The sequence below is a fragment of the Lactuca virosa genome, chromosome 1 (assembly GCF_052849685.1).
Source record: "Lactuca virosa cultivar CGN04683 chromosome 1, Lactuca_virosa_CGN04683_v6, whole genome shotgun sequence".
Lineage (NCBI taxonomy): Eukaryota > Viridiplantae > Streptophyta > Magnoliopsida > Asterales > Asteraceae > Lactuca > Lactuca virosa.
The window spans coordinates 180,969,554-180,982,611 of record NC_136426.1 but is presented as its reverse complement, the minus strand read 5'-3'; the positions used below and the strand labels follow the sequence as shown (position 1 = coordinate 180,982,611).

General features: G+C 34.4%; 1 protein-coding gene across 1 annotated transcript; it reads left to right on the top strand.

Annotated features, from left to right (window-relative positions):
• Nucleotides 1–980: 980 nt before the first annotated feature.
• LOC145124802 (uncharacterized) lies at nt 981–1,663 on the top strand. Its single transcript, XM_079060265.1, has 2 exons — nt 981–1,261; nt 1,459–1,663. Exons 1-2 carry the CDS (start codon nt 981–983, stop codon nt 1,661–1,663), a joined length of 486 nt encoding a protein of 161 aa, XP_078916391.1.
• The last annotated feature ends 11,395 nt before the right edge of the window (nt 1,664–13,058 follow it).

The following is a 13,058-nucleotide window of genomic DNA, read 5'->3' as shown; positions in this document are numbered from 1 at the left end:
TACTCCGGCCATACCATATGTAAAATTCGAGTTACACTATGTTGTCACTATGTAAACTCTTAATTCACTTATATTAAGGACATAGCAGTTGTGGTGACTAAATCTTTCATAGGAATGTGTTTGGTGTCGTGTTTTTCTTTGGTCTTCTTGCGTTTTTATTGAATGCAGATTTTTGAAAATTTGATCCAAAATGGAAGGTTTTATGTACAACAACCATTCGGGGTGGCTGTTGTAATAAAATTGTGGTGTTGTTTTTTTTAAAACTATAAATATGTCTTTGTTCAAGTTTCAAAATAAAAGTCATATCGTATGTTTAAAATTAATAGAATGCAGACTCAAACATCCAGACCTTTTCAACATACCATCTCTCTAGCACATGTTGTATTGAATATAATGGCAACTTTATATATTTTATTAAAGAATTCTAGTTTGAATATATTACTGAATTATAACACAGTGTTTTAACTTTAAATTTTTACTTGTCAATCGTTAGCAATGAAAATTGCTTTGTATATATTTATTGACCGTTTGATACCAAGGAATGAAATGGACAATTCCATTATTTCCCAAAAAAGTTGTTTGTTTACTTTTAAAGAACGGAATGATATATTGCTTAGAGTGCTAGGTACGGGCAACGGGAGGTTGCGTTATTCCGACGTGGAGGGCTAAAAACGCCGGTATAACACGGGGAACACCGCGTCGGCTTCGCGTTTTTTGGTGTTATGTGGTCTCGCGTTATGGTGGTGACAGGAGAAAACGGGCTCGGTTATTGGTTGATTTAAAAATCCTATCGTTTGCAAACATTACCGTTTTCAAACGGTCACAAACTTAAAAAAAAAAAAAAAAAAAAAAAAAAAAAAAAAAAAAATCTATATATATAAATACACCACATTTACCCTCATTTTATTTTACAAACCAAACAAATCCTTTCAATATATACATCCTTTCAATTTCATTTTTTTCCTATTGAATGTTAAAAAATGGATCCTTTTGATCCGTTCCATCCATACAATCATGATGTCGATGAGGAAGATATGTTCGTGGGTATGATGTATCAATATGTTACCGACATGATATCGCAAGAGCCAGCTCCACTACTGACCAGACGTACGGCGTTGAACAGAGATCATGAAGAGGGGCATAGACGTCTAGTATACGATTATTTTGCGGATAATTATGTCTACCAACCAAACGATTTCAAAAGAAGGTTTCGCTTGCGGAAAAATGTATTTCAGCGAATAGTCAATGCAATGGAAAGCAGGTAATTCTATTATATGTTTTTTAAATTATTAAGTAATTGTTAGGTAATTTTAATATATGTTTTTTAGATTATTAAATAATTGTTAGGTAATTTTATTATATGTTTTTTAGATTATTATTATATGTTTTATAGATTACTATTATATGTTTTTTAGATTATTAAATAATTGTTAGGTAATTTTATTATATGTTTTTTAGGTATGAATATTTCCAACTAAGGTACGATGCGAGAGGTAAACGAAGTTTTACAGGGTTGCAAAAATATGTTGCTGCAATCAAGCTTATGGCTATGGGGGAGTCACCCAATTCTATTGATGACTATATGAGAATGTCAGAGCGAACTGCACGAGAAAGTTTGTATAGATTGGCGAGAGGTGTTATCGAAACCTTCGGTGACAAATAGTTGCGCAAACCTTCATTGAATGACATACAACAACTATATGCGGCGCATGAAGAACGACATGGTTTTCCGGGAATGCTTGGAAGCATTGATTGCACAAAGTGGATATGGAGAAATTGTCCTGTGTCGTGGAAAGGTCAATACACAAGTGGTCATCTTGCATCGCCTTCGTTAGTATTAGAGGCGGTTGCATCACAGACTTATGGATTTGGCATGCTTTTTTTGGAGTTGGGGGTTCGAACAATGACGTAAACGTTCTTGATCAGTCACCAATATTTCAGGACCTTTTGACAGGAAAGGCACCTGATGCTCCTTTCACAGTAAATGGCCATGAGTATAAGTTCGGGTATTACCTCACAGATGGAATATATCCAGCATATTCCACGTTCGTGAAGGCGTTTTGACACCCGATAGAACCAAGAGATAATTTTTTCAAGAGAAGACAAGAAGGAGCACGTAAGGACGTGGAACGTGCTTTCGGAGTTCTGAAAGCAAAATGGCACATAGTTGAACATGCGGCACGACCATATGAGTTGGACAGACTACGAGATATTATGTATGCATGTATCATTATGCATAACATGGTGATTGAAGATAAAGGAAGAAACATGGCGGAGTATTCACCTACCGAACCAAGACACATTCAATTTCAACCAGGGACAGCATAATACTTACATAGAGTCGTTGATATCCAAGATCAACGAAAACACAAACAACTGCGAGAAGACTTGGCAGATCATATCTATGATGGCAGTGAAGTTTGAGTAATTTAGATCGAAAATGTAATTTGTTTTGTCTTTTTTTTTTTTTTTGGTATCTAAATGTGGTTTTATCCTTAGTTGTAATTTTTTTAATGTTGTTTTTAATTTAGGATTTTTATTGTTATCGTTATTTTTAAAAATGTTATTTTTAATTTAAGATTTAATTTATATTACATAATGACATAAATAAAAAAAATAAAGAAATTCGAAAATATAGAAAGTAAAAACATCAAAAAATAAAATAAAAAATCAAATAGAAAATAAGTGGTGTTATTACATGTTATTAGGTGTTGTCCATTTTCACATTTGGTGTTATAACACCCATTATGACTAGGATGATGATGTGACAACTTTTTGGTGTGGTAACATGTAATAACATGTTGTCCACACCCAGAAGCCTTAAGGAATGCCCCTCCCACTTGTACAGAAGATAAGATATTTGTTGGTGCCATATTTTTTTATTGATGTGGTTATATTATTAGATCTAATACTAAAACCACCATCGCATTAAATATGTTTTTTTAGTGCGTGTTCAACCCATCGCATTAAATATGTTTTTTTAGTGCCGTTCAAACAAACGCACCATTAAACCCACTCTTTAGATGCGACCGTTAAACATGCATTTGTTGATGCTATTTTGGTATTCGTACCATTAAAACCTACATTCTACTTCATCGAGATTTTCTGCTCTGGGCATAAATTCCTATAAATCCAAATTTATCTCTCTTCCTTAAGGTGATTCTATTACTATAATTTTTTATTTTATTTAACATTTTTTATTTAATGAAAAATACTTTTGTCGTATATTCGTGCAACAACCGTAAATCACGATGTTCCTAACATTGTATAGTTATCGATGGCAAAATATTTTATTTAGTTCATTTTTTGAACTTTGTTTTTCTTTCTATTTTTTTGTTATTTGTACTCTTTTGTGTTCCAGCTTCGGGCTGGTTGCTATTTAATAAAGTTTTTTGTAAAAAAAAATTAACATTTTTATGTATTAATTGCTTGTATTTTTGTTATTTTTAAAAATATCTTTAATTAAATCATGAGATAGAATATATATATATATATATATATATATATATATATATATATATATATATATATATATATATATATATAGAGAGAGAGAGAGAGGTAGTTCCATTGAGAAAAATAAAAAAAAGTTGAGAATGAGGAATCATTCTCAATCACTTATTTATTTTTGCGGAAAAAGTCTCCGTTGTATCAACGAAAATGGATAAGGAATAGAAATGTGTTTCCAACAAAACATTTTTCTTAAACTATGTTAATCATTACCTTATATATACAAAAACATAGTTTTTTTGTTTTTTTAATTTTTAAAAAAGTTATTTTTATCGAAAATTGATTTTAAATATACTAAAATTAATGATTTTTTATTCTCTACAAATAGACATCCATATTGATATACTTTTCAGATAAAATAATTTTTTTTATATATTTTTTCAATTATCGTTATTTATAAGTGAATAAAAATACATCATATTTTTTGCTACAGAACATTCGTTATTTATTTATGAATAAAAATATATAATTAATTTTTTTTTACAGTTTAAGTATCATTTATACTACTTATTCATATATAAATAACAAATTAGATGTAACAAAAATCTGATAAATGTTTTATTCATATATGAATATAAAATATGACGACAACTAATACACGTTGTATTCATATATAAATATAATATATGACGAAAGATGATGTAAAAAATATATTTTAAATAAGAAAACTTTATTACGTGTCATATTCATATATGAACGATACTTAAACTATAAAAAAAAAAGTTAAGCATGCGTTTTATTCATAAGTGAATAACGAATGTACTGTAATAAAAATCTGAAAGGTCAGATTTTTATTCACTTATGAATAACGAGAGCTGAAACTCTAAACAAAATAAATTTTTTATTTTATCTTAAAACTATATCAATATGGATGTCTATTTATAGAGAATAAAAATTATGAATTTTGATATATTTAAAATAATTTTTCGATAACAATGGCTTTCTAAAAAAAAGTATGTTTTTGTATATATTAAGGTAATGATTAGCATAGTTTAAGGAAACATTTTGGTTGAAAAACACATGTTTATGAGTTATTCATTTCCGCCGGTACACCTAAGTGTTTTTCGGCAAAATAAATGTGTGGTTGAGAATGATTCACCCATTCTCAACATTTTTTTTTCTCAATTGAACCATCATCTCTCTCTCTCTCTCGCTCTCTCTCTCTCTCTCTCTCTCTCTCTCTCTCTCTCTCTCTATATATATATATATATATATATATATATATATATATATATATATATATATATATATATATATATATATGGTGAAATCGGTTGAGAACTCATAGTTTTCCGAAAACTAAAAGTGAAGCGTTAGATCAACACTAATTCATTAAGGGCATGATCGTCAATTTCATTTAATGTTTAATTTTTTTGTGTTATTGTAAATATTAATAGAATTGTCTAAAAAATTACATAAATAATCAACTTTTCGAAATTTTTTTAAAAATAATATTTTTCATTTTTTTAAAACATAGTATTTTTCAGTTTTTTTTAAAAGAAAGTGTAGATTTATTAATTTTTTATAGAAAGCATGAATTATTGAAAAAAATATTTTTTTCTAAAAAGCTGCAATTTTTTTAAAAGCTTTTAAAAATCAATAAAATTAAAAAAAAACTAGAATATTTAAAAAATACTATAATTTTTTAACCAAAAAAATCAATATTTTTGGTACATTTATGCATATTTTTACAAATGCATATATGCATATTTCAAATAGTATAATATTTGAAAGGAAATCAAAAGAAAACTCATTTTATTTACTAATCTATAAACACAATACAAAAAGTATTTTATTCGATACAATATAAAATATAAAAAACAAGAAAATGCTATAAAATTTCTCAGCATTTTCATGTCTTCGTGTCAATATTTCCATATTTTCTTCAATTTATCATTTTTCACCTCTTCAATATTCACCACAATTTCTTCTAATTCTACAAGAAAATTTAAAAGAAATTGATTGATGCAAAAACACTCACAAAAATAGATATGTGATTTAAATGTGAATCACATGTAATTCATATGTGAATCACATGTAATTCATATGTGATTTACATGTGAATCACATGTAATTCATATGTGATTTACATGTGAATCACATGTAATTCATATATGAATTACATGTGATTCATATGTGAATAACATGTGGTTTAAATGTGAATCACATGTGATTTATGTGAATTACATGAGATTTACATGTAAATCACATGTAATTCATATGTGACTTACATGTGATTTACATGTGTATCACATGTGATTCATATGTGATTTACATGTGAATCACATGTAATTCATATGTGAATTACATGTGAATCACATGTAATTCATATGTGATTTACATGTGAGTTACATGTAATTCATATGTGAATCACAAGTGAATCACCAAGTTAGTATGTGAAAAAATATGTACATGTATAGACACCAGGTTAGTAAACAACTATGTGAAAAAATATGTACTTTTTGATAATCTTTTTGATAAAATCTCTTTATTCATCATCATTTTTCTATATAAACTTTTTGATATTATGTAAGAATTACCTAAAATCCAAGAAGTCTGCAATTGTAGAAATCTCTCACAACTACAGCTTGATAGGAACCTCAATGGAAAAGTTGGTAAGAACAATTAAAAAACAAATTAAGACAACTTTGATATTGTCATTGAAGTTATGGAAGAATAGGAAGAAGAAATAACACCTCTTGAGCATTGTTTTCGAATCAGGTATGTATCACCCATACATTTTATAAAACTTTAACAAAAACCCAACATGGTTTTGAGGTAATCTACCATATATGCTGTTGCAATACATGTAAACATATATTGATAATATAGCAAATCAACATCAAAAGTTGTCAATTGGGTAGAGCAGATGTTGACCTCCCAAATTGTTGTTTTACATGGTAAAAAGTAGACAATCATAGATTAATTAAACCATATTCCTCATTAGAACATATTCCTCATCATAAAATAAATGATTGTTGTTAATAAAAAAATGACCTAATTTCTATTAGAGGCAAACATAAGATGCACATATTTCCCCAAAATCGTAACTAATTAGCAAAAATTTACAGAGAAATCAAAGTTTCATGACATAAGCTCGTAGAACAACCTCACACCTCAGCCGCTATTTTGCAAAACAAGTGTTGGGGGGCGGGGGAGGGAGGAAGGCCTCATTGTGAAACGATTTACGCTAATTTCATGTGAATAAACATAATATATATCAGTTACAAGGATTCCTAAAGAACGCTTTCAACATGTAATGACTAAAAACATTAACTAACCAATTTTGAAGCTTTATCAGAGAGAGAGCACGTGATGTTTGTCCACCGGATAGTCACACGATTAACTTTATCGGATACATAAGCTTCAGAATTAGAAATTATTCCCTCACATCCTTCCTCTTCAGTCTCAATCTCCAGCAACTACACACGGGTCGGACCTGAGAATAAACAGAGCAATTATGTCATGGAAACGACAACAATAATTAACTATCTTCACTCGATTTTACAAAGGCGAATCGGAGTTCCGACTTCAACATCTCAATGTAGCAACTGAGGCAGAGGATCCAATAGTCGGTGAATCAACGACGATAATGAAGGATAGATCGCAGGTACATCCTATTTACGAGTGACAAAAATGAAGCATGGATCGATCAAAGCCAAAAGAGTGAAGTGAAAGTTCAAGATCAAATTAACCAGATCTAGCGAATCAATCTTCAATTAAAAAAATCAAATGCTGGTGCTCGGCATATATCATCGATTCTTCTGGAAAAAAGAGCGACAGATTCATAATCAGCTATGGATGCTAACGAAGAAGCAGGTTTCGATGGCTACGAAGATGTGTGTGTAAACGTGCTCAAAATAATAAAAGATAGAATAGAGATAGAATTGAGTTTGTTGTAAATGATAGGATCTAGTTTGTTAGATCCTAGTCTTATCTTATCCCTTGTAATTGTTATTATAAATATAGGATAATACCCAAAGGGTTTATTACGGCAAATACATTTTTAACTTGGTATCAGAGCCAATCCTAGGGCTTCTGATAAACCCCTCTTCTCTCCGCCCAAAATTGTTCCCTCTCTTCTTCTCAAATTACTCCTCTCATCATGGCCGCTCATATCAATTCTGCCAAGATTGCTACCGCCATATCTTGCAAACTCACAAGGACTAACTTCCTGCTATGGAAGGCTCAAGTCGTCCCGATTCTGAGAGGTGTCCAGCTCTTTGGATACCTATATGGAACTACAACCGCCCCTGCTGCCACCGTAACCACAGGTGAAGGCGACGCAGCAAGAAAAATTGCCAACCCTCTGTTCAATACGTGGGTAAACCAAGACCAAGCTATTATTGGAGCGCTCCTGTCATCGATGACAAAGGATGTTATCGCTCATCTCACACAGTTCACCACTACTTCTCAAGAATTGTGGACCGCCCTACACACGATGTTCTCCGCTCAGCACAAAGGAAATACTATTCAGATTCGAACTCAGCTGTCCACCTGCAAGAAAGGGGATCTCACAACATCTGAGTAGTACCAGAAGATGACTGGTTTTGCAGACACCATGGCAAATATAGGTCATCCAATGAAGGATGAGGAAATTATCGGCTATATCCTGGCAGCTCTAGGTCCAGGACACAGTGATTTGTTTACAGCAATCACAGTTTTATGCAATAAACAAGAGGTTACTCTCCCAGAATTCTACTCCTATCTGATCTCTCATGAAGCACAGACAAGTGCCAACAATAATAATCTCACTGAGTTTGCATCCTCAGCAAACCAAGTTAGTCGCCAAAACACAAACACTCCACCTTCTCCTCGTCGAAATAACAATAACAACAACTTCTCCAATCAGCGGTCTTACTACAGAGTAAACAACAACTATCGTGGACGTGGCAGGGAGCGTGGGAGAAGCAATGGTGGTCCCAGATGTCAAGTGTGTGGCATCCCAGGCCATACTGCTCTCAATTGCAGAAACAGATTCAATCACTCATATCAGTCTGAAGATTTTCGTGGAGGAAACATGGCCACAACTAGAAGCTACAATAGTGAATTGCCATGGTTCATGGATTGCGGTGCTACAGACCATCTGACCATCGATCTTGAAAGAATGCCCATCAATCAGCAGAGATATCAAGGCAAGGATCAAGTCCAGATCGCCAATGGAGCAGGTTTGCCTATTTTTCATACTGGTCATGGAAAACTACCTAGTTTAAACACATCTCTTGATCTTAAAAATGTCCTTCATGTCCCTCATATTCACAAACACTTACTTTCTGTATATAGACTTGTATCTGATAATAACGTTTTCATTGAAATTCACAAGCATGCTTTCTTTGCTAAGGACAAGGTCACGAAGAGAATCCTGTTGTCCGGTAAAAGTAAAGGAGGACTGTACCCAGTACCGATCGTTCGTACACCTCATCATGCATCATCCAGTGTTAGAGTCTCGTCTTCTCAATGGCATCAACGACTTGGGCATCCCACCCCCGCAGTTGTCAAGTCCATTCTACAGTCAAATAAGTTAGGTTATGTGTCTGAAAATAAAGTGTATGTTTGTGATGCATGTCAGCGTGCTAAGAGTCATCAATTACCTTATAAAAATTCAGTTCATGTTACTTCTTTTCCTCTTGAACTCGTCCACACAGATGTTTAGGGACCAGCTCAAATTTCGAGTGGTGGTTTTAAATATTATGACAGTTTTTTAGATGATTATAGTCGCTATACTTGGATTTATCTCATTAAACGAAAATCTGATGTTGAACAAATTTTTTACAATTTTCAAAATCATGTTGAACGCCTCCTCAATACTAAAATTCGAACTATTCAATCTGATTGGGGAGGGGAATACCATAAACTTCACCAATATTTTCAGCGTGTTGGTATCTCACACCGTGTCTCTTGCCCTCATACTTCACAGAAAAACGGGATTGCTGAAAGAAAACATCGCCACATCGTTGAAACGGGTCTGGCATTACTAGCTCACTCCTCTCTTCCTCTTCGCTTCTGGGATGAAGCATTTCTCACCGCCTGTTACCTTATAAATCGCATGCCCAGTCGCATCACCCACAACTTGACACCCATCACACGTCTTTTAAAACTCCAGCCTGATTATACTTTTCTGCGCACCTTTGGCTGTGCCTGCTGGCCCAGCTTGCGTAAATATAATTCCCACAAACTTGAGTTTAGATCCAAAATGTGTGTTTTCCTTGGCTATAGTTCAATGCACAAAGGTTACAAATGTCTAGATCATACCACAGGGCGTATCTACATCTCTCGTGATGTTGTGTTTGATGAGTCACGGTTCCCTTTTGCAGGTCACGATACCACCACTCTTATGTTGTCCCCATCTGTTGTGTCTTTTCCTCAAAATGAACCAGGAGTTCTGAATGACCATATGAATTATTATGATTTATCTATGTTGTTATCTAACAATTGTGATATAGCTCCAGCATCTACAATGGTCATACCAGTCTCATATACAACCACAGGACCCACTTCACCTTCAGCAGCCGAGACTCAGTCTCCAGTACCTGTTCCAGACCCACCTGAGGTAACTGATGTTTCACTGATGGCCTCTGATGCTCCAGCTAGTCCTCTCGCTGATGCTGACCTGTCTCCAGCACACAGTCCAGCAGCTGCTGTCACCCCACCTGGTATGTACACACGCGCTCGTGTTGGCAAGTTCTTCCCACGCAAATTTACAGATGGCATGGTTCCTTATGATCTACACAAACGTGCTTTCTTTGCCACACCAACCTATCATGTCAAAGCACTTTCAGTCCCCGCTTGGAAGACAGCCATGCATGCTGAGTTCTCTGCTTTACAGCAAAATAGAACATGGTCACTGGTCCCTCGCCCACCTGGTGTCAATATTGTTGGCTCCAAGTGGATTTTTAAACTGAAACAAAACCCGGATGGTACCATGATACCTTTAGCCCTGTGGTTAAACCTGCAACAGTTCGACTGATTCTTTCTTTAGCTGTGTCCTGTCATTGGCCCCTCCGACAAATCGATGTAAGCAACGCTTTTCTTCATGGATATCTGAATAAAGAGGTGTATATGCAGCAGCCTCCTGGCTTTGAAGACCCTCAACGACCTCATTTTGTGTGTAAATTACACAAAGCCCTTTATGGTCTAAAGCAGTCACCCTGTGCCTGGTTCTCTCGTCTCAGTGACAAGTTGTTCCAACTTGGCTTTGTCTCCTCCAAGGCTGACACTTCGTTATTTGTTTTTCAACACAATGTCATTACCATTTACATGCTCGTTTACGTTGATGATATTGTCATCACTGGGTCCTCTCCTTCAGTTATTGACAAATTGGTGAGTGACTTGTCAGCCACCTTTCCAGTTAAAGATCTTGGCCGACTTACCTATTTTCTTGGGATTGAGGTACTCCGCAATTCAGGGGGCATCACATTAATGCAGCGCAAGTACGCAAATGATCTGTTACATCAGGCTCATATGGAGAATTTCAGGAGTGTTTCAACCCCCATGTCCGTCACAGAAAAGCTATACCAAGATCATGGGAGACCACTAAACGATGAAGACATTTTTAAATATAGAAGCATGGTTGGCGGTCTTCAGTATCTGACACTAACTCGACCAGATTTATCTTTTGCAGTCAATAAAGTGTGTCAGTTTCTTTCAAGGCCAACAGATGTTCATTGGGAGGCAGTCAAAAGAATCTTAAGATACGTAAAAGGCACATTAGACACTGGTCTCAGATTTAGACAATCAATGTCAACACTTTTGGGTATCTTTACTGATGTAGATTGGGCAGGTTGTTTAGACTATCGCAGGTCCACGGGTGGTTATGCTATATTTCTTGGACCAAATCTGATTTCTTGGAGTTCTCGCAAGCAACCTACAGTGTCTAGATCAAGTACTGAAGCTGAGTATAAGGCGTTAGCTAACGGGACAACAGAGGCGATATGGTTGCAGATTTTACTTAAGGAACTGGGCATTAGACAACCCAGACCACCAGTTATGTGGTGTGATAATCTAGGTGCAACGTATCTAACCGCTAATCCAGTTTTCCATGCTCGTACTAAGCACATTGAAGTGGACTTTCACTTTGTAAGGGAAAAAGTAGCAATGGGAGCACTTGATGTTGGATTCATATCTTCAGGAGATCAACTAGCTGATGGATTAACCAAGCCTGTGACTAAGAACATGTTGGAGCACCTAAGACACAATCTAAACCTTGTGAAGGTTGAGATTGAGGGGGAATGTAAACATGCTCAAAATAATAAAAGATAGAATAGAGATAGAATTGAGTTTGTTGTAAATGATAGGATCTAGTTTGTTAGATCCTAGTCTTATCTTATCCCTTGTAATTGTTATTATAAATACAGGCTAATACCCAAAGGGTTTATTACGGCAAATACAATTTTAACTATGTGTGTATGTATGTGTGTGTGTGTGAGAGAGAGAGAGACAGAGAGACGTGAGGAGTAATGAAAGATGATAGTTTCTTAAATTAATTAATTTAATAATTATTGAATAATAATTGTTAATGCCTAATATACCCCTGAGATTACTTTTAAAAAACCTAAGATACCATTGAAATTGATGATAATTACAAAAATGCCATCCTTGATCTAGGCTATTAACAATTTTGATCCAAAGCTCCACTTTTAGTTCTCGGGTTCTCGGGAAACTTTGAGTTCTCAAATGATCCTTCCCTCTCTCTCTCTCTCTCTCTCTATATATATATATATATATATATATATATATATATATATATATATATATATTATGCAAATTTAGTCAAAGCTGAATTTTAACTTAATGCAGCATATACAACAACTTTATGCATTAATTTTTTTTTGAATCTTATCAAGTCAAACAGGAAAAAAATAAGTCAAGAACGTTTCAAACCTCCGAGAGAATCAGTCCACATATATATTCTCGTCTTTTGACCCAGTTCCTCGAAATCCCCAATATTTCGGTGATTTTCTTATCAGTTCAATTTTGATTTTTGAGTTCCAATTTCCCCAATATCGGCACATATCTCTCCCTTCTCGCATCCTTCCCTTATATGTAGCATATCACTACCATTTTGCTTCTCATTCTCCGTAAACCCTAACCACACTCCACTACCAACGCAATTCAATTACGTCGCCTTAACATCTAAAGAGCCACCACGATCAGCACCCTCTCTCTCTCTCTCTTATCTGTGTGTGTGTGTGTGTGTGCACGCGCGCATCCTCTATTTCCATACTAATACAATGGTTAAAAAAAACAAAAATCCAGAGTGATACACATATTTTAAATTAATGGAAGAATGAGAATGTCGAGGTGTTCTGTGTTACATGTTTGTGTGCGATGTGATCCAGGTGAGTTGAGAAACTGCTCTTTTTGTCCTTCTTTGTCATGTTCTGCAACTGATCTGCCTTTTCTTCTTTGTGCATTCTGTTTACTCGGATTCACCAAGGTACCTTCTTAATCTTCATATTTGGGAACACTTTTCTTTTTGCATCCCCTCTATCACCATTGCTGCTAAAACTCTATATCTCCAAGTTCTGAAATCATTTTCGCAATAAAAG

What these genes read in the sequence shown, in the direction of transcription:
- LOC145124802 (XM_079060265.1), top strand. Translation starts at nt 981, where the DNA reads ATGGATCCTTTTGATCCGTTCCATCCATACAATCATGATGTCGATGAG. An exon ending in GTCAATGCAATGGAAAGCAG is followed by an intron (nt 1,262 to 1,458) that starts GTAATTCTATTA and finishes TATGTTTTTTAG; the next exon opens with GTATGAATATTTCCAACTAA.